Here is a 27,415-nt window from a genome sequence, read left to right as displayed (position 1 = left end):
GTGTTAAGTGGAACTGTAAGCGGGATATACATAAATCCCTGCAGTTTGTGGTATATTGAAAGCCGTGGGATACCTAGAATAAGCCCCTGCTGTAAACTAAGAGGTCAATAGCCCTGTGTGTGTGGTTTTTCATCACATCGTGGAGTGGAGGGATAACTAAGATAAGCCCCCCTGCACATGTGATAGCCGTCTGTTGGCCTAAAGTCACCTCAATCCGTGACGTAGCGGTGACGGTCACGGTGTGAATCCTGACCCATTGGTGACAGCGGTCAGGGGAATCGTGACATCCACCCTGTCTTTCTGATGTAATACTGGAGATACTAGGGGTGCTGAGGTAGGAAGAGGCTGCTCACACTGCTGTCCACCCTGTCTTTCTGATGTAACACTGGAGATACCAGGGGTGCTGAGGTAGGAAGAGGCTGCTCACACTGCTGTCCACCCTGTCTTTCTGATGTAACACTGGAGATACCAGGGGTGCTGAGGTAGGAAGAGGCTGCTCATACTGCTGTCCACCCTGTCTTTCTAATGTAATACTGGAGATACCAGGGGTGCTGAGGTAGGAAGAGGCTGCTCACACTGCTGTCCACCCTGTCTTTCTGATGTAACACTGGAGATACCAGGGGTTCTGAGGTAGGAAGAGGCTGCTCACACTGCTGTCCACCCTGTCTTTCTGATGTAACACTGGAGATACCAGGGGTGCTGAGGTAGGAAGAGGCTTCTCACACTGCTGTCCATCCTGTCTTTCTGATATAACACTGGAGATACCAGGAGTGCTGAGGTAGGAAGAGGCTGCTCACACTGCTGTCCACCCTGTCTTTCTAATGTAACGCTGGAGATACCAGGGGTGCTGAGGTAGAACAGATTTCTAGGACAGGTTTCAGTTAGATTAAAAAGAAGGCAGCAATCGTAATCCTAGACAAAATTAGTGTGATTTATTAAGTAAACATATTTATCAAGTTATCAATAGTGACATTTTGATGATTTTTTTCTCTATTTCTGGAGCACTCCTGATGATATGAGTGGATACGTTTTGTTCTATATTCTAGTATTGTTCCACCTCCCCCTAGGTGATATAAAAGTTAAGTACACAATGTTCCCGATTTGATGAAGAGGTGAATGTTTTATTTGAGTTGTTAAAGAACAATTTTATTTTATTCTTCACAATCTTGAAGTCCGGTTTAGTGTTTTCTCATTTTAATTGCTGAACATCATTACAATTCGGCTAATGGAACTGGAGGAGGTGAAATTTCAGTGATTTCCTCAGCACTTTGAGTATTGCCGCTGTCTCTCTCCGGTGCTACGTGAAGGCGCTGAACCAGAGATCTTATGCCTTCAGTCACCACTAGCGGCAGCACGATGTATGTACCGTATATTTACTGTATATTGCTGTAATTGAACTCCATAGTATAAATCCATAGTGAGCTCACCCCTGAAATTAGAAAAATGGAGCTCTTATAATCGTTGGTGCTACAAAATGAGTACAACTAGCTGAGGATTAACCCCTTGCACATGTAGATTGGCACACCAAATATTTGGACACACATACTTGACAACTTTTTATTTTTCTTTCTCGAGACCTATACATTGATGTTAATGCTGGTTGAATTAATACATTATTAATTTATACATTTTCAATATATACATATATACAGATGTACATCATTTTACTCCCACTGTGGGATTTGTATTGGCATGAAACTACATAGACACATAAGAACTGTATGGTCCATAAGATGTGATCGACCAGTATGCTGCCTTGTTTGCACGCACCTGCCTGTTCTTTTTTGAGACTAACACCGACTTCGGTAGAATAATGCTACACTTGTCCTCAGACACGATGATTAAATACGTCAGAAGAGACACATAATTGGCCCTAATTGATGACACTAATTATAGTGTGGTACTGATGATAGGGTTGCACCTATAAGGAAGGCTTTACTTGGCCCAGTTTGTCCTGGTTTCAACAAGTTTGCCTGTATAATTCACCAAAACGCTGGCTGTTGTACGGCCATACAATACAAGATCTCTGCAAAGGTGGAAAATAATTTTAATTTGGAAGCAATCATTTTTCGCAGAAAAAAAAACCTCATGAAATTATTAAAAGCCTTCTTATATGGGCTTATTTCGACCCATTAACAAGCGTTGATGGGCTGTATACAAGTTGATCGACACTTGTTTACATATGCCAATGAAAACTATGATAATTCTGCAGCACATCCCACATGTACATGGGAAGATGTGTTCCCTACAACAAAGATTTTTATGGCGGAATAAACACTCCAATCACCTTTTATAAGCATTTTGTTCATTCGTCAGGTGATAAGTGTCATTTACGAGGGCCAATCGTCAACTTTTGACATTCTGTTCAGAGGCCTACTTTAATAACCAGCTTTGCGAAAAGCAGTCATCAATACATGGTCATATGTAAAGAAATAACCTAAATGACAGAAAACAGTATATTCACCCTTTTCATCTTTCATTCCTGGCAAAACTTTCTATTACTCTATGCCCCCTTCCTGATAGCCATGGAGGTTAACTGTTCTCCACTGCTACTCTTTAGCTATGCGAGAAAAGTAGCAAAACTCTCAATGGCGTGTTTCACTCACGGTACCTGTGGAAAGATTTACCAAGCCCACTGAAAAGATTGCTAGACCAATCGAGTTAGCAATCACTATCTATGGCCAACTTAACATTTGTAGCATGGAGATTGCTTACGGGTTGAGATCACCTTTTGTACGGATTATTTGTAAAGTTGAAGGATAATTACATAAACTCGATACCATACAGCATACTTGTGCCTAATGCAATGAAACCTATTGTCCATTCTCTTGATTTCAAGGGATTTATAGATTTTTCTTCAATACCTTTCAATAAATTTTATATTTTCCAGTTCGAGTTGGAAGTGATTTAAAGGATAAGGCAGATAGTTCCCTTTTTACTTCTTTTTTTTTACCATGACTTGTCTCAGTACTTTTTAATGGCCACAAGAGACTTGATTGGCGTAGGAGTCCCATTTCCAGAAGACATTGTTGTCTCCAAACCCTCTTGCTTGTGGGATGACTTTTCAGATTTGCTCGTGCTTCTTTCAATGACTGGGAAGAATCCGAATCTCCCTCTGGTTTCTCCATCCTCGTTGACAAAGCAGAAGAAGAAGACCAACCTAAGAATGGCTCTTCTAATGTCCCTGCTAGTCAATGTGTAGATGATTGGATTTAGAAGAGAATTTATCATGGCCAAACCAAGAAAATAATCTGCTTTAAGAAGGACAGGGCATGCATTGACCTCACATGACACATCAAAGAGAAGGAGGATGAAAAGAGGAAGCCAACAGCCAATGAAGGTTCCTACCACAATAGTAACAGTCTTTAACAGAGCCATGTATTTTTGGGACTTTTTCAGTGCTCCCTTTCGCAGAGTACCCAGCCTTTGACTATTCAGCTTAACAATCCTATATATGCGTAGATAGAGGACCACGATGGAGATAAGGATGGCCAGAAAGATGGTGATGCAAAACAATATATAATCCTTGGAATAAAGGGGTAGGATGGTAGAGCAGGAAGGAAGATTTCTCATACAGTTCCATCCCAGTATTGGAAGCACTCCCAACAAGATCGAGAGAAGCCAACTTATGCCTACAAGTAAGGCCATCCGTCCCTGTTTGTCTCCACTGTAGAGTTTCATACGAACCATGGTGATGTGACGTTCTATGGCAATAGCAAGGAGGCTGAAGATCGAAGCAGTCAATGTAACAAAGACACCACCCTCCCTAACAAACCACATAACAGGGGTGAGTCGGAGTGTGTTGGCCCCCGACAACACAATATTAACCATGTAGGCTATTCCTGCAAGAAGGTCTGATAAAGTCAAGTTGCCGAGGAGGTAGAACATAGGTGAATGAAACTTCTTGTTGCGCCATAGAGCCAAAAGTACAATGAGGTTCTCCAGAACAATGAGGACACATACCACCAAAAAGACCACAGCCTCGGCTTTTAGTCCACCCTTATATCTACTAGTGCTCAGCTTCCCTGTGTAGTTGTAATGAAGAGCAATGACGCTGTTGTTTTGGTATTCTCTGTACAAACGGCTCAAGCGATGATGCGTTACACCATCCATGGTTGACAGTTGATCTTCTCAAAGCTCTCCAAAGTTTGGAACCTTGGCTGAACCTCAACTATAGCAAGATTGTATCCAAGCCATGTATGGTCAGCAACATCCAGGAAGATATAATCCCAGCACAAATTATTGTTAGTTTGCGTTCAAACACCCATGTACTGCGACTCGGCCAACGCTTCATCAAGAAGACCTAGTCGATTTTTGTTGATGCATTTCAACATGGTCTCCACAGTGTGTCAGTGTTCCTTCACTTAATACACGTACCATCCGCATATGCCGATGTAACCTAGAGGGAGAAAAAAGAAAAACGTAAAGTTAGCTATTAAATAAAGAAAAAAGGAATATAATAAAACCTTCTGCAATAGCTATTGATTGACTTCCTCAGAAAGGAACATGGTGTCTGTAAATTTGAACATTGTTCTACAGCAAATTTTCCTTTGTATATTTTCTTGTGGAAAATCCAATGTCTTTTGTGATGCCATCATAGTGCATAAAATTAGGATCAGCCAAGAATGAAGCAGATCGATTCACCAGATTGAATGATACGAGCAATAGCGACAATTCATATGGCAAACTAAACTGCCAGATCAAAGTCATAACACTGCAATGCATTTGTGCTAACTGGCACCCAAAAAATGTCAACATGATGGACCACCGGGCTGGCGTGCAGTAGTCTGCTGCCAGCCATCGCGGATGATCACTCCGGTGTATTCTTGAAACAATGGTCAACCAAAATACCTGAATATTGGAGAGATTCTCATCCAATTCCACAAGACTAATACCAGAAGCTATAATTTCTGAATTGCAGAGTTCACAATCTAATATAAATAACAGTAGATGATAGAAAGTCTGACCTTTTGGATTTGGGATCTGATCTTCCAGCTGCAATGAGCTCCGCTCCGCTTTGTACTTTTCTTTTGTGTTAAATTCTAGACTTCCTACTTTTTGAGATCCACGAGGCTCAGCCCTTTGTTTTTACAGGCTCCTGTCTGACACTGATTCATCCTTTAGAGGAAAACTGCCAGATATTTAGACTACGCAAGCAACATTCAGATGATGGAGCATTATTATTAGGGTAGCTAGTTGCTCCATGCAACATGTTTCCTATTTTTCAGGCTGATAGTTCCACTCTGAATAGTCCACACATTGTGAGTGAAAGTCTGGAATCTCACAAGCAGTGGAACAAAGGAAACCCCTCATTTTACTTTATTTTTGTATATATTTTTCCCCCTTAGCCCGGCTGCACACTTTGTGGAATTGATACTGATTTTCCATATCTGCATCGTTTCCACAACAAAATCTGCAGATGTTACAGAATGAGAATTTCGCCCTATGCTCTGCAAAAGTGAAGACCACAATAAATTCCGAACAAAGGATTGGCACGCTGGGGATTTTAAAATCCACAAGTCAAGTTATATGCAGGAAAATGACCGCAATGTATAGATGAGATTTTTCGATTCTCAGTAACTTAGCTGGTATTGTATTGCCCTGCGTTTTTTTACACGAGGGAAAATCTACAACAAATACACACTGTGTGCATTTACTCTGAAACGTCCTGCAGGTCAGTGAGGGTCAGGGTCTTCAAAAGGCCTAGACTTCCTACTGTAAACCATAGACCTCTGTGTCCATGTCCAGGCACTCATGAAGCTGCTTGCAGAGGTAAGCAATCGATGAGGGTCTCAGGACCTCCACCAAACTGCAGGCCGTTTATAGTTCACAGCATGCTCATGAGATTTCTTAAGCGCTGCTTAAGCGCTTAGTGTGGAAAATGCCCCATGGGCACAAACCCTTAAGGACCACACATGCAGCAAATTTTGCTTTGGAAATTTCTGTAAAAGTTGTATTCAACTACAATGACATTGAGATGAAACATTTCTGAAATCACTTGGAGCTCCTCACGTTTCGGTAATGCTGAATTCAAAAAATATTACCCGGTTAGAAAAATACAACTAACATTACTAAGGGGTCCTGTTCTGTTTGTACAACTGGAGTTGCCCTCCATGTGTCTCGGCCTTGCAACAGTTGTCCTCCTGAGCAGTAAAGCTGGCATAACAAGGGGATTATAGTCAAATGTTGTTTCAACCTGTGCCGGCGTATAAGTATTCACTGATCGGAAGCCTCCATGGAAATCCTACAGAAAGCAAACATTCACCCATTCTCTTTGCGTTAAAACCTTTCTGCCCCACATTGTTGAAGCTGGTGACTTATATCAGCCTTGACGTTCACCATGGCCAAGTATGGAGATGAAGACCTGAAGTATACGTCCGGTGTCACTTATCTCCTGGGGAATGAATAGGGACATACAGTGCCATTTTGTGCTGAGCCCTAAACATTAGGACACTGCCATGGATGTTAAAAGACAGCACCATCGTCTCATTAGATGGCAACTCAGTTCTCCGTTCCGTGCAGAAATGATATGTGATCCTAAAGTGGTGGCTTCCATGTCAGCGAGAAGGGATGCAGTGCATACCTGGCACTAATGGGGGCACTGTGTGGCTCGAACTTCTATGGTGGACACTGTGATGAGCACTGATACAATGGTCAATGTTATGGGGGGTCTTCATGAAGTTTTATTTTAAGCATGCTTGAGACTCCCGAAAAAAAGTGAAGACTTCCCAGGATATGCGTTCTTGAAACTTTCTATAGCGGCTCCCACACAGCTACTTCCAAAGCTTAGCAAGTATGACATAACCCCATAACACCCCAAAGCAACACCCCAATACAACAAAGCATGTATCCACCATGAGCGCTGATGATAAATTAACGCATCATGATATTTCTTAGGTTCTGCCTATCTACCCATGTAACCTCTGCAGGAGCCCCGACTGAAATACATACTGTACATAGCGAGGCTTTTGCTAAAACTGCTTTACATGCCCCAGTCAATAGTGACAGTGGCAACTAAGTAGTTACACTGAAGGAGAAGGCTCCCTCTTTCAGCCCATCGATGTTCCATGACCTGATGGTGAGGTTGACGATGTGGTTTTGGTTCAGGACCGTCATTTTAGTCCTTGTATTAGACGGAGGCGGAGGCTGGCAAACATAATACACTGCACCAAAGTAGTATTGCACTGTATTATATAGGCAATCAAGCTTATTTAAGGTCCTTAGTGGGAATCAAATAAAATGCTTTAAATAAATGTAATAGAGTAAAATAAATATATAAAATAAAGAAAAAAATTACTATTTTCCCCTTTACAATTCATATATTATACAGATGTGTATAGTGTATAAAAAATGCATAATTGGTATCACCAAGTTCGTAACCAGCTCAGCTATAAAAAAAAAAAAAATGTCCCGCTATTTATTTGGTATGGAAAATGCCAAGAAAACAAAATGCGGCTATTAGTGTTTTTCATTCATACGCCTGCCAAAAAATGAAATAAAAAGTGGTCCTTAAATCACAAATACTCTAAAATGAGACCAATATAAAGGTCAACTCACCCTGCTATAAACTAGGCCCTTAGAATATGGCAACAGAAAAGAATTATCTGGTGTTAAAGTGGATCACTCTTTTAAAGAGGACCTGTCACTAGGTCAACATTGGCCAATTTTTACTTATTTTATTCAAACTGCTCCCCTCAGTATTTTATTTTTTTTATTCGACATACAATTCAAGAAATATGGGCCTTTTAACTTAGTGCTATTTTTTAAACGGTCTTTACAAGGGGGTGTGGCTTAGAGTAATAGGGCAATTTATCCCAACGACGCGCTCCTGAGGATCCTGTGAGCCACGCCTTTTTGGAAAATACAATAGAAATTAGTACTAAATGAAAAGAAGGCTCATATATCTGGGATTATATGGCAGATTTCAGAAAAAAAAGCCCAGAATATTCAGGGAATAAAAGAAGAGCAAAAAGTGCCCACTTTTAAAGTGGGTCGTCTTCAAGTGGGAGCATTGTGATCATGGGGCCAGCATGCTTGGTCGAGTAAATTCTGTTTTCTTCTGCACACTATATTAATGATATGCAGTGAGAATCTCTACATACTTTTTTCCTCGGGCCCCATACTTCTGACTCAAGCTTTCATTAATGACCAAAACGAGTTGTCCTAACATGTCTGATAACTATACAAGCGGTAAATTGTAGATTCCCATCAGTCACTTTCTCTCTTGATTTGCAAACAACCTACAGGGTTTTTTTTTGCTTCGAGCAATCATTATAGGTCTTTCGAAGAAGCCTCCTTAGAACTTGATGTGAAACTAGGCCTATAGTAAATCTTATAATAAAAAAACAGATAAAATCACTGTATGGTTCCTTAGACCAGAAAGTGAAGGTGAATCAGGGAGTGGAGACATCTAAAACACTCACATAGGCAAAACAGGCAGACAACGTATACCTGACAGTAATAATTACCGCATACGATAAACTGCAACACGTCCTGTCATGTCACCTCCGGAGAACTCTCTCACGAGGTAGAAATGATCTGTTATTACAGTAGCATTCCTATGATCTGATCTTCTGTCATGTCATGCAGGCATGTCTAAAACATCACATTGGTGTGGATCACTAAAAGTGTATTAAAGGGGACCGGTCACCAGGTCAAAAGCGGCCAGTTTTTGCTCTTGTATTATTCTCGCTGCTCCCCTGTGTATTTAGCTTTTTGTACTTTTTAAATCCGCCATACGGTTCCAGAGATATGGGCCTTTTTTTTTTCAAGTGCTAAGTTTTATGACCTTTGCCAATGGGGAGGTGCTCATAAGGCAACTGCAGACACGCCCCCAAGGACTCTGTTAGCTACGCCCTCTTTATAAAGGCCATAAAAACAAGCACTAAATAAAAAGGCCTGTATCTCTGGAACCGTATGGAGGATTTTAAAAATACAAAAACTGGAAAACTCAGGTGAGCAGCGAGAATAATAGAGTATAAGATAACTGGACACTTTTGACCTAGAGACAGGTCCTCTTTAAATGACAGCACCAAGCATGCCCGCCTCTGTGTGTTTTTTTTTTTTTTAACAAAGCAGCCATGTTTCTATAATCCAGGACAATTGAATATTATGCCTATCATGACATTTAGTACCAACCCTAGAGATATCATGTCCAGCCATTCTCTCAATCTTAATTCGAGAGAAGTACCAGTAAGTGGTCTTTTATGGACACATTAGGGATTTACGACCAGTTCCTTATATCATAGACATTATTACGGGTCTGTGAGCATGGACCTCCATAGACTTCCACCTATGGTGGGCCGCAATGCTCTTTGAGCATCTACAATGCTCGTGACGAAAGATTTAACAGTCCAAAGTTTTGCAGAATCATCCTGCTGATCAGAACATCAAAGGGGCACGGATTATTCAAATTTGCTTAATACAGGGCCATTCTGCATGTCATGCCAAAATATGAATGTAGGCGGAATCTATAATACAGGACTTGGTTTCTATATGTAAGAATGTGTATGTTATCTAAGCTTTTTGCATGATATGTTGCTGAATTTCCCCCACCCTTGCAACCACAGCTTCTTAACATTCATTGTTTGACTTTCCCGTCACTGCAGTATAACAAGGGCGCAAACCACAAATGTCACATATGGTTAGATTTATGGCGGGCCCAGAGCAGCTAGTTTCTCTCTACGAGTCGTATTTCACTTTACCTCGCTAAGGTCAAATATTCTATAGTCCGTCTCATAGCAAGAGTTAGTGATAAAACATTAAAAAAAAAAATTAGAAAGGGGTTTTCTCCTTACAGACAGCCCCTTTAATTTGATTTTGCCAGGGATGCGTGGAACATTATTACCATTCAGATGAATTATATGGACGATAATGAGCAGTGCCCTCCCTTATAGTATTCATATGCTGTAATGAGGCAAGTGGAGAGGTGTTCTCGCTAAAGGCAATCCCACATCCAGACAAGCCTATTCCATATCATAAAGGGAGGTTATCTGTCCAAGAGATGCATCCACTTGAAGGGGTCTTGAATTTGCAGCCCACCCTATGATATATGGGAAGGCTTTCTATCGGCAAATTTCCACCTTCACTCTAATGCACTAGTTCCGTTGAAGTTTCACATATTCAATTTCGATATTTATTACATGTCCTGAAGCCACGTATGATGCCTGTAGGGAGACCCCCTTTAAATGAGCTGATCAAACTTCAGTGAGGTTCTATGGCCTTACGGTTCCTAAAGCTAACTGTGATCACACTACTGATATCATCCAATATATCCACCTACAAAAAATGGAGGAGTCTGTAATTTTTTATCGTCGTAGGTACACTTCACCTGTGAGAGACAGAATCTAAAAATGAAGACCTGAAAATCACATTGTATGATATATACATAAGTAGTTTGCATTTTTTTGCATGAAATAAGTATTTGATCACCAACCAACCAGCAAGAATTCTGTCTCTCACAGACCTGTTATTTTTTCGGTAAGAAGCCTCCTACTCTGCCCAACCACTTGCACCAGTGACCCCATTCTGTCACATCTCCTCCAGTCCCTTTCCCCGGCTGTCACCTCTCACCTAACAAAAATATTCAACCTTTCTCTCACTTCCGGTATTTTTCCATCCTCATTTAAGCATGCCATCATACATCCATTACTTAAAAAACTATCCCTCAATCAAAACTGTGCCGCTAATTATAGACCTGTGATATAGAAGATGCTAAGCACAGCCTAAATAGGGGAGGTGCACAGTCATAGGTGCCCAAACCTGAACGTATACCATATAAAGTGACTGGCACACTCCAGGGTGTTGTGATGCAAAAAAGTGGGGATTTATTACATACAGTAAATCACAAACGTTTCGGTCGATACTGGACCTTCATCAGTGTGCTAGGTATGATTGTATACTTGTATGGCCCCAAAAACAATAGAATACTCGGATTTGCATCAACTGACGGTGAGTCAGAATAATAGGTGGCGCTGAGGCTTAAAAGAGCTGTCAGTACGCCGGGACATTAGGGATAAATGCAGTATCCACCGCTAATAGAGTGTGTCACTTTTTTGCATCACAACACCCTGGAGTGTGCCAGTCACGCTAATTATAGACCTGTCTCTAATCTTCCCTTCATCTCTAAACTCCTCGAACGCCTGGTCCACTCCCGTCTTACCCGCTCTCTCTCAGATAACTCTCTTCTCGACCCTCTTCAATCTGGTTTCCGCTCTTTACACTTTACTGAAACTGCCCTCACTAAAGTCTCTAATGACCTACTAACAGCTAAATCTAATGGTCACTACTCCATGCTGATTCTCTTGGATCTCTCCGCAGCATTCGACACTGTGGATCATCAGCTCCTCCTCACTATCCTCCGCTCCATCGGCCTCAAGGACACCATTCTCTCCTGGTTCTCCTCCTATCTCTCTGACCGCTCTTTCACTGTATCTTTTGCTGGTTCCTCCTCCCATCTTCCCCTTACTGTTGGGGTTCCTCAAGGATCAGTCCTAGGCCCCCTCCTCTTCTCTTTGTATTCTGCCCCTATTGGACAAACAATCAGTAGATTTGGTTTCCAGTACCATCTCTATGCTGATGACACCCAATTATACACTTCTTCTCCTGTTATCACGCCGACCTTTTTAGTAAACACCAGTGATTGTTTTACCACTGTCTCTAACATCATGTCCTCCCTCTATCTGAAACTGAACCTGTCAAAAACTGAACTCCTCGTGTTCTCTCCCTCTATTAACCTACCTTTGCCTGACATTGCCATCTCCGTGTGCGGTTCCACCATTACTCCCAAGCAACATGCCCGATGCCTTGGGGTCATCCTTGATTCTGACCTTTCATTCACCCCCCGCATCCGATCACTGGCTCGCTCTTCTTATCTGCATCTCAAAAACATTTTGTAGAATTCGCCCTTTTCTTACTTTCGACTCTGCAAAAACTCTTACTGTTTCACTTATTCATTCTCGTCTGGACTATTGTAACTCTCTACTAATCGGCCTCCCTCTTACCAAACTCTGCCCGCTCCAATCTGTCCTGAATGCTGCAGCCAGGATCATATTCCTCACCAACCGGTTAGCATCCTCAATAATAAGAACCTCCCACTCCCGTCTCCAAGACTTTACACGTGCTGCGCCGATTCTTTGGAATGCACTACCTAGGTTAATACGATTAATCCCCAATCCCCACAGTTTTAAGCGTGCCCTAAAAACTCATTTGTTCAGATTGGCCTACCGCCTCAACCTAACTATCCCTGTGTGGCCCATTCAAAAAAAAAATAAAAAATTATTGGGTTCCTCGCATCATGTTCTCATACACTTTATACAGTTAATAGCCCTCTGTGTCTGTACTGCTACATAATAAGGCTGATAACTGGTTCATGCAGCTTTACATGAACACCTGAGCCTTACACTATGGCTGGTCCGACTAACTAAAGCAATTGTTACCATCCACCTCTCGTGTCTCCCCTTTTCCTCATAGTTTGTAAACTTGCGAGCAGGGCCCTCATTCCTCCTGGTATCTGTTTTGAACTGTGATTTCTGTTATGCTGTAATGTCTATTGTCTGTACAAGTCCCCTCTATAATTTGTAAAGCGCTGCGGAATATGTTGGCGCTATATAAATAAAATTATTATTATTATTATTACTCTGCACTCATTACCTGTATTAATTGCACCTGTTTGAACTCGTTACCTGTCCACACAATCAATCACACTCCAATCTCTCCACCATGGCCAAGACCAAAGAGCTGTCTAAGGTCACCAGGAACCAAATTGTAGACCAGGACAAGGCTGGCATGAGCTGCAGGACAATAGACAAGCAGCTTGATGAGAAGGCAACAACTGTTAGCACAATTATTAGAAAATAGAAGAAATACAAGATGACTATCAATCTTTCTCGGTCGTAGGCTCCATGCAGGATCTCACCTCATGGGGTAAGGATGATTCTGAGAAAGGTCAAGAATCAGCTCAGAACTACACGGGAGGACCTGGTCAATGACCTGATGAGAGCTGGGACCATAGTCTCAAACGTTACCGTTACTAACACACAGCGCCGTCAAGGATTAAAATCCTGCAGTTCACACAAGGTCCCCCGCTCATGCCAGCACATGTCCACGTCTGTTTGAAATTCGCCAATGACCATCTGGATGATCCAGAGGATACCTGAGAGAAGGTCATGTGGTCAGATGAGACCAAAATAGAACTTTTTAGTATCAACTCCACTCACCGTGTTTGGAGGAAGAAGAAGGATGAGTACTACCCCAAGAACACCGTCCCAACCGTGAAATATGGTGGGGGAACCATCATACTTTGGGGGTGCTTTTCTGCAAAGAGGACAGGACGGCTGCACTGTATTGAATGGAGGATGGATGTAGTCATGTATCGCAAGATTTTGACCAACAACCTCCTTCCTTCAGTAAAAGCATTGATGATAAGTCGTGCCAAGGTCTTCCAGCATGATAATGACCCGAAACACACAGCCAGGGCAACTAAGAAGTGGCTACATAAGAAGCATTTCAAGGTCCTGGAGTGGCCTAGCCAGTCTCTATACCTGAACGCAATATATAATCTTTGGAGGAAGCTGAAACTCAATGCTGCCCAGTGACAGCCCCGAAATCTGAAAGATTTGGAGAAGATCTGTATGGAGGAGTGGGCCAAAATCCCTGCTGCAGTGTGTGCAAACCTGGTCACGAACTACAGGAAACGTCTGACCTCTGTAATTACAAACAAAGATTTCTGGACCAAATATTAAGTTCTGTTTTTCTATTGTGTCAAATAGTTATTTCATGCAATAAAGTGCAAATTAATTATGTAAAAATAATACAATGTGATTTTCTGTTTTTTATTTTTTAGATTCTGTCTCTCACAGTTGGAGTGTACCTATGATAAAAATTACAGACCTCTCCATTTTTTGTAGGTGGGAAAACTTGCAAAATCGGCAGCGTATCAAATACTTATTTTCCCCACTGTAGATACAATATCTTCAACATTTCACAAAAATATAAATCTGATAACCCGGGAACTTGCAAATTGTTTGTGTACCTCAACATGTATACATAGGGTTAACGGGAATGTTGTTTTCTTGGCAATAGTAAGAATAAAACAAGTCAGTGTCCATCACTCATCACTTCCGCTTTTTAGTTATTTTACTGTAAAAACAATAACACACAGGAAAAGGAAATCCAAAGTTTTCCTTCTGACCCTAAAAGACCCTGTGTGATTATTATCAGTATATTGAGTGCCTTGAAAAAGTATTCATACCCGTGAACTTTTCCACATTTTTTCACGACACTCCCACAAACTTAAATGTATTTTATTAAGATTTTATGTGATAAAAACACAAAGTAGCAAGTGTTTGTGAAGTGTAAAGGAAATGATACATGGTTTTCTAAATGGTTTTCCCATGAGTCAATACTTTGTAGGATCAACTTTCGCTGCAGTTATTGCAGCTAGTCTTCTTGGGTCTAACTCTACCAGCTTAGCACATTTAGTGGCTGATATTTTGCCCATTCTTTGCACACTCACTCTCATCTTGTCACAGACTCTCAGTGGGATCTAGGGCTGGACTGTGACCGAGCCATTCACACAGATGAATATGCTTTCATCTACACCCTCCATTGTAGCTCTGGCAGTATGTTTAGGGTCATTGTGCTAGAGGAAGGTAAACCGAAGCCCCAGTCCCAAGTCTTTTGCAACCTCTAACAGGTTTTCATCCCTGTGTTTAGCTTCATCCATCTTCCTATCAATTCTGACCAGCTTCCCTGCCCCTGCTGAAGAAAAGCCTCCCCAAAACATGATACTGCCACCACCATGTATGACAGTGGGGATGGTGTTTTCAGAGTGATGTGCAATTTTTGTTTTCCACCACATATAGCATTTTGCATTTAGCTCAAAAATGTCTACTTTGGTCTCATCTGACCAGGGCACCTTCTTTCACATGCTCGCTGTGTCCCTTACATGGCTGTTTGCAAGCTGCAAATGGGACTTCTAATGGTTTAGTTTAAAAAAATGCTTTCTTTTTGCTACACGTCCATAAAGTCCAGAGTTTTAGAGTATACAACTTAAGGCTTTCATATGGATAGATTCTCCCACCTGAGCTGTGGATCTCTGCAGCTCCTCCAGAGTCACCACTGGCCTCTTTGCTGCTTTTCTAATTAGTGCTCTTGCTTGGGATATCAGTTTAGGTGGACGGCCATGTTTTGGTAGGTCTGTATTTTCACGATTTTCCATCCATTTTTGGATGATGGTGTTAACAGTGCTCCGTGAGATGTTCAGAGTTTGGGCTATTTTATATAACCTAACCCTGCTTTACTATTCTCCACAACGTTATTCCTGACCTGTCTGGTGTGTTCCTTGGTTTTCATGATGCTTATTTAATCCCTAGTGTTCTCTAACAAACCTCTGAGGCCTTCAAATGACAGCTGTAGTTTTACTGAGAATAAATTACACACAGGTGGACTCAGTATACTAATTATGTGACTTCTGGAGGTATTTGCTCTCTTAGGCTATGTGCACACGTCAGGATTTTTTGCATTTTTTTTGCGGATTTTCCCGATAAAAACGCTATTAAATCGCTAAAAAAAAAAACGCAAACAATATGCATCCTATAATTTAGAATGCATTCTGCATGTTTTGTGCACATGTTTGCGTTTTTTTCCGCAAAAAAAAACGCATTCCGCAAAAAAAAGTAGCATGTTCATTATTTTTGCGGATTTTTTGCGGATTTCCCATTAAATTGGAGTGTCCGGAAAAAAAAGCAAAAAATCCGCACAAAAAACGTGTAAAATCCGCGGATTTCTGGCAGAAATGTCCAGATTTTGTCAGGAAATTTCTGCAAGAAAATCCTGACGTGTGCACATAGCCTTAGGATTTTATTTAGGGGTATCAGACTACAAGGGGGCTGAATACAAATGCACGTCAGTTTTCAGGTTTATATTTTTTAAAATATTTAAAAAAACCATCCTTTACATTTAACAAATACTTGCTACTTTGTGTTGGCATATCACATAAAATCCAACTAAAATACATTGGGGGTGTAACGAGAAAAAATGTGGAAATCTTTACGGATGTGAATATTTTGTCCTGCTAGTTGGTCCTGTTTTTGGCTTGTTTTCTGGGAACTGTAGATTTCTTGATACGTGCCGGGCATTTGTTATTTCCCACGAAGCTGGAACGTCTATCTCCTGCTATTTATATAGGGATCTCCTCTTCACATCCCTGCATAAAAGTGAAAAACAACACAGCCTTCCCCTGCAGACAGACAATGGACGGCGGAGTCTGTGAGATATGGAGAAGTCTGACAATCTGAGAACCCAAAAACTACGGTCATGTGAGATCAGAGAGCAGAACCAGAAAGATGCAGCGTGAGCGCCTTAGCGCCATGCAGGATCTATACCGTTCTGTAACGCTATGCTGCTAAACCGCATGAATTCCCCATTGCTACCTGCAGGTGTCAGTATTAACCACAATTATTGAACCCAAATATCTGACCCTTACATTCTTAAGTCCCTCTTTTCCCTCACACTGTCAACCTTTTGTGATATTTTTCCCTCAGTTTGCTCTACCTGACCCCCAATCACTATTACAGGACGCTCCAATGTTTTAGGCCGGTTTCACGCGTCAGTGTCTCCGGTACGTGAGGTGACAGTTTCCTCACGTACCGGAGACTCTGACACACGTAGACACATAAAAATCAAAGCATCTGTGCAGATGTCATTGATTTTTTGCGGACCGTGTCTCCGTGTGCCAAACACGCAGACATGTCATTGTTCGTGGGAGCGCACGTATTACACGGACCCATCAAAGTCAATGGGTCCGTGTAAAACACGTACCGCACACGGACGTTGTCCGTGTGCAGTCCGTGTGCCGTGCAGGAGACAGCGCTACATTAAGCGCTGTCCCCCCCCACTGGTGCTGAAGCCGCCATTCATATCTTCCCTGCAGCAGCGTTTGCTGCAGAGAAGATATGAATAATAGCGTTTAAAATAAAGATCTATGTGCCATCCGCCCACCCACCCATAGGGGTGGAGCCGCATATTCATTAATGTGATTGGCGGCCCCACGTGACCGCATACAGTAGAAGATGCGGCCAGAACAGGAAGAAGCGACAGCCAACAAGGGAGCCGGGTGAGTATTTTCAGAACAGCGGGGGGGCGCACAGGTTTGGCACATAGATCTTTATTTTAAACACTATGATTCATATCTTCTCTGCAGCAAATGATGCTGCAGGGAAGATATGAATCGCGGCTTCAGCACCAGATGCTGGTACGTGTGGTACCCAGCACGGTGCGTGTGGTACCCAGTGGGCACACGGGCGGCACACGTGTGCCACACTGATGTGCCACAGAAACGTAGGGGCACACGGACACGGATAATTCCGGTACCGATTTTTTCCGGTACCGGAATTATCTGGACGTGTGAAACCGGCCTTACACTGTGCAGATACATGTAATATTTTCATTAGTGAAAACGATTTGATCAAGCAAGAATACTGGGAGAGTTCAGCTCTGAAGCCTACACAACTGTGAATGCTGCTCTGGAGTGCAATACAGGCTGTGACTCAAGATTAGTAATATAATGTACTATTAACGTTATGCGCATCGAATGTCGATTAATTCTATGTGTATTGCTGTCTTTAATCCTTACTTTCTATTATTTTTTGCTCTTTTTCGGTAAGATCTACCCTCCTATACCATATATATATATGGGCTTTTAGGTAATAGAAAGTGGAATAAAATGATATCTTGATCTCCATGATCCGATGTCTTATTCCAGAGAATTCCACATTTTTCTTATATGTAAATGAGCTGTTAAGATCTTTGGGCCGGACATAGATCTCCCCGAGAATCTGCCTCTACAGCTTATTATAAATGAATGGGGGAATTACTAGGGTGAGGGCATGTAACGACTGACAGTCTGATCCTATAATCACACACTGCTCTGCAGTGAGATCAGATCTAACACGGAACAGCAGAAGTGAACTTTTTCTCATTACAAACACATTTGCAGCAGCAGTGTTCCAATTCAGCGTGCTGTCAGCTCTGATGAAAAACAATTTTGCAGTTGTCCTCTCATAGTGCTTCAGCTTCTATAAGGCTACTTTCACACTGGCATTAACTGCAATCCGTCACAATGCGTCGTTTTGCAGAAAAAACGCATCCTGCAAAAGTGCTTGCAGGATGCGTTTTTTCCCCATAGACTTGTATTGACGACGCATTGCGACGGATTGCCACACGTCGCATCCGTCGTGCGACGGATGCGTCGTGCTTTGGCGGACCGTCGGGAGCAAAAAACGCTACATGTAACGTTTTTTGCTCCTGACGGACCGCTTTTTCTGACCGCGCATGCGCGGCCGGAACTCTGCCCCCACCTCCCCGCACCTCACAATGGGGCAGCGGATGCGCCGGAGAAATGCATTCGCTGCACCCGTTGTGCAGTGCGTTAAACGCTAGCATCGGAATCTCTGCCCGACGCATTGCGACGGGGAGATTCCGACGCTAGTGTGAAAGTAGCCTAACACAGGCAGCCAGCGTGGGAGTGGGTGAAGTGGCAGTACAGCAGAGATGGCAAAGAAAAACTGCTGCTGCAAATGTGTTTGTAATGAGACAAAGTTCACTTCTACTGTACAGTGTTACTCTGATCTCAATGCAGAGCTTTGTGTGATTATAAGAACAGACTGTCGATCATTACATGTCTCACACTGGTAACGCCCCATGTCATTTACAATAAGCTCTGGAGGCAGATTCTCAGAGAGATCTGTGTCCAGTCCATGGATCATAATAGCTCATTTGCATATTAGAAAACTATATGATGGTATAATCAGAGAATTATTTGGTATTCCTATATGGCACTATTGTATTATTTGGCACTGTCATACTTTTATTTATGCACTTTATAGCGCTATATGGTATTATTATTTGGTAGTATAGGGTGGTATTGTTCGGTGGTATATGGTAGTATTTGGTAGAGTGGGTGACGTTGTTTGGCAGTATATGGTAGTATTATTTAGTAGTATAGGGTTATATTATTTGATAGTATATGGTATTGTAGGGTGGTATTATTTGGTAGTGTATGGTGTAATTATTTGGTAGTATCAGGTGGTATTATTTAGTAGTTTCAGTTGGTATTATTTGGTAGTATAGGGTGATATTGTTTGGTAGTATATGGTAGTACTATTTGGTAGTATAGGGTGGTATTATCACATAATGGTTATGTTGGACCATTTTTTACTGTCTTATAATATTATTTGGCGACTACATGGCGGTATTATTAGAAAATAAAATATTTCGGTTATTTGGGTATTATATGGTAGCATACTTCAGTATTATTTGGCACTATGAGTTATTATATAATACAACCATTATTATGGCACAACATTTTATTGTGATCTACCGCCACATATTACTATATCGTACTATGGTTTTGGAACTAATAAGGGTTGGTTTTTGCCGTGCATTTGTACAGGGAAAGAATATCAGCGTTTTACCATCCCAGCAAAGTGAATGAGATTCCTGAAGTCTCGGGCACACGTTGCCTATTTCTTCCTTGCGGATTTGAACCATCAAAGCATGTATTGTAAACCTGCATCATGTCGCTGCTTTCAGCGGTTTTTCCCTATTTAAATTAATATTAAAAATGAATCTAAACTGCACATAAAATTTTACGCAGCGGTTTTCCTGCCGACATTCAGATTTTTGGTGCAGAAAAATGTGCTGCCAATGTTCAACATGTGCCCGTACTCTAAGGTTGTTTAGTATTGTGTATTACTATTATTTGGGCACTGTATGGTTGTATTATTTCATACTATACCAAGCTATTATTTGGACACAACTATATACTATTAAATGGTAAATCAGGGACCTTATAAAAAAAAATAAAAAATGTACTTAAGCACTACCGGGCACGTAATTGGAACTACCTGCCTGTTCAGTCCGACGCCGTTCTTCCTCGGCACAACGCAGTCATAGACCGCTCCTGCCGGGGATTCAGCTGCCTCTGCTGACGTCACGTCTACAGAGCGGGACTTCTGTTATAATTATGATTGACAACCGGATCCCGGCTGCCTAACTGGGGGAGTCAGCTGTCTGTCAGAATGATGACGGGAAGTCCTGGCCCATCGCGTCAGCGGAGGCAGCTGGATCCCCGGCAGGAGCGGTCCGTGACCACTCTGTGTCGGGGTAGAACTGCACTGGGCACAACAGGCAGGTAAGTTTCAATTAGTTAGTGCTTAGGTACATTTTTTTTTTGTCCCAGATATACCCTTTATGGCCTCTGTTATGAAAGGTAATTCAGTACCACAATGGACATAGAGGTCAGCGCACATACAGTGACCTGGCAATAACCCAAAAAACAAGAACGAGCTCTGAGACGTGGGAACTCTGTTGACCGCAATCCCTAATCCTCTCCAACCACACTAAAGGCAGCCGTGGATTGCGCCTAACGCTGCCTATGCAACTCGGCACGGCCTGAGAAACTAGCTAGCCTGAAGATAGAAAATAAGCCTACCTTGCCTCAGAGAAATACCCCAAAGGAAAAGGCAGCCCCCACATATAATGACTGTGAGTTAAGATGAAAAGACAAACGTAGAGATGAAATAGATTTAGCAAAGTGAGGCCCAACTTTCTGAACAGAGCGAGGATAGGAAAGGTAACTTTGCGGTCAACACAAAACCCTACAAAAACCACGCAAAGGGGGCAAAAAGACCCTCCGTACCGAACTAACGGCACGGAGGTACACCCTCTGCGTCCCAGAGCTTCCAGCAAGCAGAAAAAAACAAATAGACAAGCTGGACAGAAAAAAACAGCAGACAAATAGCAAGAGGAACTTAGCTATACAGAGCAGCAGGCCACAGGAACGATCCAGGAGGAAACAGGTCCAATACTAGAACATTGACTGGAAGCGAGGATCAAAGCACTAGGTGGAGTTAAATAGAGAAGCACCTAACGACTTCACCACATCACCTGAGGAAGGAAACTCAGAAGCCGCAGTACCACTTTCCTCCACCAACGGAAGCTCACAGAGAGAACCAGCCGAAGTACCACTTGTGACCACAGGAGGGAGCTCTGCCACAGAATTCACAACAGGCCTCATTCAGACGTTCGTGAATCATGTACGCCCTTTATCAGTGATATTCACGGATAGAACATGTAAAAATTAAAGAGGAAATGGAGCTGTTAACATGTCCGTGTTTTTTTTTTTTTGCAGACCGTGTAACATCACGGAGACATTTCACAGATCAAAATGACCCACACAAGTCTATGGGTCCGTGATGGATGTCATCAGCGTGCAGTCAGTGTAATGGCCGTGATTGATACTGTTGTGGACGGGAGAAGATCTGTAATGGTAAAACCTGAAGCACTATAATGATGTCTGTACAGCGCGCGGTGGGATATGATGGTGATATATAAGTAAAATAAACACAGACCGAGCACTGATGACAATCAAATCCAATGACACTAATAAAACAATTTTTTGCGTAAGTGAAAAACCACTGAAATCTAAATATAGTACTGTTATTTCACAGTTTATAGCACTTCTATTTGTCACTATATGGTGGTATTATTTGACTTACATCATGGTATTATTAGGCAATATATTGTGGTATTTATTTGGCACTATTGAGCACTGTATGGTGGTATTATTTGACACTATATGATGGTATTATTTAGCATTATATGATGGTATTATTTAGCACTATATGGTGGTATTATATAGCACTATATGGTGGTATTATATAGCACTATATGGTGGTATTATTTGGCACTATACGGTGGTATTTGGCACTGTATGATGGTATTACTTGGCTTTACATGGTGGTATTATTTGGCACTAAATGATAGTATTATTTAGCACTATATGGTGGTATTTGGCCCTGTAGGATGGTATTATTTGGCACTGTATGGTGGTATTATTTGGCACTGTATGGTGATATTATTTGGCACTATATGGTGGTATTACTTGGCTCTACATGGTGGTATTAACTTGGCACTATATGATAGTATTATTTAGCACTAAATTGTGGTATAATTTGGCATTATATGATGGTATTATTTGGCACTATACGGTTGTATTATTTGGCACTATATGATGGTGTTATTTGACTCTGTAAGGTGGCATTATTTTGCACTAAATGGTGGTATTATTTGGCACTATATGATATTATTTGGCGACTGTATGGTGGTATTATTTGGCACTACATGGTGGTATTATTTAGCACTATATGATAGTATTATTTTGCACTATATGGTGGTATTATTTGACACTATATAAGGGTATTATTTGAGTTTTTTTATGATTATATTCCATAGTATTATGATAGTATTTCAGCTTTAGAAGCGGGACCCACAGACTTTGATCCTGTACTGGTCAGCAAAAATGTGACTTTTCAGGGACCGAAGAGCTCACTAAATGTAAACTATGATCCCAGATGATAAAAATTGCTACAAACCGTTTCCTGACTGAAGTCAACATGGGAAGTGTGCAAGAAAATAACTAATAGGGAGATGGCAAATATTCTCCTTTATGCAGAGAGCCCCCTTATAGATTACCAGTCAGTAGTGGAGGAGAGCTGGGTGGGGACGGTTTTCTTATGGCACATATAGTGCTGGCAGACTACAGCCTCCAGCACACTTATGCTGATTGCACATGAATGGCTGATTGAGCTCCTGTCCAGTGACAGAGTCTATAGAAATGGTAAATCCCACACACTGTACACAGCACCAACAACCCTGACCCCAGGCTCTGCTCATATGGATGTAAACACCGCACAGGCTGCCCAGAATGACCCATGTACAATGCACACAAAGGATGGAAACAGTAGAGCCCAGGGGGCAGGTGCCAGGGGACCACCATGGAGGAGACCCCGATCAGCCCTCTGCACACACTGCATGTACCTGCACAGCGCAGGAGCGGAGCGCCGCAAAATCCGCAGCATCTAATAAATCTGTACAGGGATTTATTAGACTTTGAAAGTTATGGATGTGAATTTATAGTACATAATTCTGCAACTTTCTATCCTGCCCCTATCTATCATCTATCTATTATCTATCTATTATCTATCTATTATCTATCTATCTATCTATCTATCTATCTATCTATCTATCTATTATCTATCTATCTATCATCTATCTATCTATCTATCTATCATCTATCTATCTATTATCTATCTATCTATCATCTATCTATCTATCTATCTATCTATCTATCTATCTATCTATCATCTATCTATCTATTATCTATCTATTATCTATCTATCATCTATTATCTATCTATTATCTATCTATTATCTATCTATTATCTATCTATCATCTATCTATCTATCTATTATCTATCTATTATCTATCTATCATCTATTATCTATCTATTATCTATCTATCTATCTATCATCTATCTATCTATCTATTATCTATCTATTATCTATCTATCATCTATTATCTATCTATTATCTATCATCTATCTATTATCTATCCATCTATCTATCTATCTATCTATCTATTATCTATCTATCATCTATCTATCTATTATCTATCTATTATCTATCTATCATCTATTATCTATCTATCTATTATCTATCTATTATCTATCTATCATCTATCTATCTATTATCTATCTATCTATCTATTATCTATCTATCTATTATATATCTATTATCTATCTATCTATTATATATCTATTATCTATCTATTATCTATCTATCATCTATCTATCTATTATCTATCTATCTATTATCTATCTATCTATTATCTATCATCTATTATCTATCTATTATCTATCTATTATCTATCATCTATCTTATCTATATATCTATCTGTTATCTATCCTATTATCTATCTATCATCTATTATTTATCTGTTATCTATCTATCTATTATCTATTTATCTATCTATTATCTATCTATGGCCAAAGACATACTGATAGGGAATGTAGACTGTGAGCCCCATCAGGGACAGTGATGATAATGTGTGCAAACTGTAAAGCGCTGCGGAATATGTTAGTGCTATATAAAAATATAGATTTATTTAAATATCTATTATCTATCTATCTATCTAATATCTATCTATCTATCTATCTATCTCTATCTATCTATCTATCTATCTATCTATCTATCTATCTATCTATCTATCGTATCTATCTATTATCTATCTATTATCTATCTATCTATTATCTATCTATCTATTATATATCTATTATCTATCTATTATCTATCTATCTACTATCTATCTATCTATCTATTATCTATCTATCCCACATCTATCTATCTATCTATCTATCTATCTATCTATCGTATCTATCTATCTATCTATCTATCTATCTATCTATCTATCTATCTATCTATCTATTATCTATCTATTATCTATCTATCTATTATATATCTATTATCTATCTATTATCTATCTATCTACTATCTATCTATCTATCTATCTATCTATCTATCTATCTATCTATTAAACCTACAAAAAAAACAAAATGAGCAAAGACCCTCCTGTAACTAAATAAGTAAAAGGCAAAGGTGCATCTAAATAACTCGGGGTTCTTAGTAATACTGTTTTTAATCAAAAATAACAGAAAGCTCATCCCACCATCTATTATCTATCTACACAAATAACTACACATGATATTACTGAATACTAACATCTTTGTTACGTTTTTATAAGATACATATAACAAATAAGTGAATAAATGGCGCTATAATAATAAATAATAATAATTGTTTCATTTCTCCCCAACTTTTCCTGTGGACAGAATAGAACTTTCTTCCGCTAATCCGTCTTTTGTGCGCAGCCAAGGATGAGGTAATGCCCCGAGTAACAAACCATCCATCAAAAGGTCCGTGAAGAGGTAAGAGGGGACCGCGGTGGTGAAGGGCCAGGACGCGAGGTGCGATCTCCCCGCAGAGCTGGCGCTCTATTCTCCGCAGGCCATGTACTATCTCCTGGGGAGAGTTGTCCTGCTGCCATCCATGTGCACTCAGATGGGGGGTGCAGAAAAGATAAGAAATCCTGAAAAATCAAACTCCACTTACTGTGAGCAGCAAAAGTTCTGATGTCCAAGATTCCCAGAATGTCAGAGGAGCAGAGACCCCAAAGCCTGTGCCTGTAAGAGGCAGCAGATGAGACTGAGCCCCCTCCCCTGTGCGGGTCCTGCCCCTTCTCTTAATATGAATATCCTGCCCCTCCGCCTGCCCCGCAGCGATCCTACAAACTGCACACGGCTGCTTCTGCTCCGCTTACACCCTACTTTATAACCGTGGATCTTCACTGTCTCCCGATATCTCATTATCGGTTTCTTATAGGGCGTTTGCCCCCCTCAAAATTTTGTTAAAGTCCCCATTAGACTATGTTCACATGTTGCGTTTTTTTTTGCAGCATTTTTTTATATCAAGTTTAAGCTACTTACAGAAAGCAGTTTTTGCTTAGTCTTTCGTGCGTTTTTTGCTTAGTTTTTGCTGCATTTTTTTGCTTAGTTTTTGGCACATTTTTTGACTATTTTTTGGCGCATTTTTTTATTAGTTTTTGCTGCGTTTTTTGCTTTGTTTTTGGTGTGTTTTTTTTATTAGTTTTTGCTACGTTTTTTTTAACTGTGTTTTTGTCAGGTTACATTTGTCTCTTGTGCATGCTGATAAAGTTTAATGCATTAAAAAAAATTTGATTCAACTTCATCAGGTTTTTTTGCACCAAAAACACAGCAAAACCTGCTACCTGTTTTTTTTTTTTTTGCAGCATTTTTGCACTTACTCAGGCTATGTGCACCCGTTGCGGATTAGGTTTAGGAATTTCTGGTGCGGATTCTGCCTCTCCTGGCAGAAAACGCACCTGCAGATTTGTCGCGTTTTTTTGTGCGGTTCCGGGAGCAGTTTTTGTGCGTTTTTGCTGCGGATTTGCTGCGTTTTTTACCCCTGCGGTTTTCTATAATGGAATGGGTACAAAAACGCTGCAGATTCACAAAAAAGAAGTGACATGCTACTTCTTTTAAACCGCAGCGTTCCCGCAGCGGATTTTCTGCAAAGTGTGCACAGCATTTTTTTTTCTCATTGATTTACATTGTACTGCAAATCAATTGCGGATCTGCAGCGTTTCTGCACCGCAAAAAACGCTGCGGACCCTCAGAGAATCCGCAACATGTGCACATACCCTCATTGCTCTCAATGGGTGAAAAAAACGCTGAAAGAAGTGACGTGCTGCATTATGAAGGTCAGGAAAAACCCCAATGTGTGTGTATGAGATTTCTGAAATCTCCTAGACTTTGCTGGTACTGTGAAATGCAGCTGAAAACTTGCATCGTTGTGGTTTATTACGATTGGTTTTTTTCTTCTTTTACTATTTCTGGAATATATTTATCCTTATTTACCCCTTTTTTTCCTTTCCTGTTATATCATTGAAATTTTCTAAATTAATAATATATACAAAAAAAAAGCTGCAAAAAACAAAAAACGCAACTTGTAACATAGCCAAAGGGTATATTTCCATGCATCAGATTCCATCACTTTGCCATTTATCTAAATGAGGTTTGCAGAAATCTATGCTCATGCTGCAGGAACCACCTATTGGACTGTCAGAATGATCAGATTTATGTTTTTAAAATAATTAGAAATCCATGTATCCTTTACACTTCACAAATACTTGCTACTTTGTGTTGGTATCAAATAAAATCCCCCAAAAATACATTTAAGCTTGTGGGTGTAACATAAAAAATGACAAAAGTCGGTAGTTGCATAACTTGGCAGACGCTGTGTTCAGTGACATCTGTGAGCTCCCCCTGGTGGTGTCTGCAGGAAGCCACAATTTTATCCTTATCCTTGGAGCTCTCTGCCAGTAATGGCTGCTTACCAATGGAGGTACAATTTATTTTCATGGGACTAAAGAAATTGACTTTTCCTTTCAGAAATGAATTCAGGGTACCTGTTTTAGGTGAGATGATCACTATTTGCACTTTTTTGTAATTGAGCGTTACAAATACATTGCCGTCAATGGTCCCTTTTGACACTGGAGTGGCGGGTCTGCTTCCCTAATCTTTTTTCTCCACAGCGTCCCCTACTGGGGAGATGTAGTATTACATGGAGACCAATTTTGTAGAGTCACCCAATTTCTAGAGCAGTCCTCTCAGGCACTTTGGTTGCACTTTTCTCATATCCATTCCCATCGCTGCCAACAGTCCCAAATTGACAAAGGGTGGGCAACCTCAGATTGGGCGGTGGCATTCATCGGACAGATTAAGGCCGGAGTCACACATGCGAGAAACACGTCCGTGTCTCGCATGTGAACAGCAAGCTCTGGCGCCGGCACTTCCGAGCGGAGCGTGCGGCTCCATGTATTGCTATGCGGCCGCACGTTCCGCTCCGAAGTGCCAGCGCCAGAGCTTGCTGTTCACAGGCGAGACACGGACGTGTTTCTCGCATGTGTGACTACGGCCTAAGGGTGGGACTTAAAC

At 40.9% G+C, this 27,415-nt stretch overlaps 1 protein-coding gene across 2 annotated transcripts; it reads right to left on the bottom strand.

The window, feature by feature from the left end:
• Positions 1-1,339: 1,339 nt before the first annotated feature.
• Positions 1,340-25,098, bottom strand: LOC138677175 (sphingosine 1-phosphate receptor 1-like). Of its 2 annotated transcripts, none has more exons than XM_069767092.1 (2): positions 25,011-25,098; positions 1,340-4,399 (listed from the first exon to the last, which is right to left on the bottom strand). In XM_069767092.1, exon 2 carries the CDS (start codon positions 4,111-4,113, stop codon positions 2,965-2,967), a length of 1,149 nt encoding a protein of 382 aa, XP_069623193.1. In that variant the 5' UTR covers positions 4,114-4,399; positions 25,011-25,098; the 3' UTR covers positions 1,340-2,964. The 2 variants fall into 2 exon arrangements, with proteins under 2 accessions (XP_069623193.1, XP_069623194.1); XM_069767093.1 differs by lacking the exon at positions 25,011-25,098 and adding an exon at positions 4,968-5,026.
• Positions 25,099-27,415: the final 2,317 nt, after the last annotated feature.

The sequence above is a fragment of the Ranitomeya imitator genome, chromosome 4, assembly GCF_032444005.1.
Source record: "Ranitomeya imitator isolate aRanImi1 chromosome 4, aRanImi1.pri, whole genome shotgun sequence".
NCBI classification, from domain to species: domain Eukaryota; kingdom Metazoa; phylum Chordata; class Amphibia; order Anura; family Dendrobatidae; genus Ranitomeya; species Ranitomeya imitator.
Note: the sequence above shows the minus strand (reverse complement) of the source record. Positions and strands in the feature narration are given on the sequence as shown.

Excerpts from the sequence above, each read along its gene's own strand:
- LOC138677175 (XM_069767092.1), bottom strand. The coding sequence starts at position 4,113 with ATGGATGGTGTAACGCATCATCGCTTGAGCCGTTTGTACAGAGAATAC.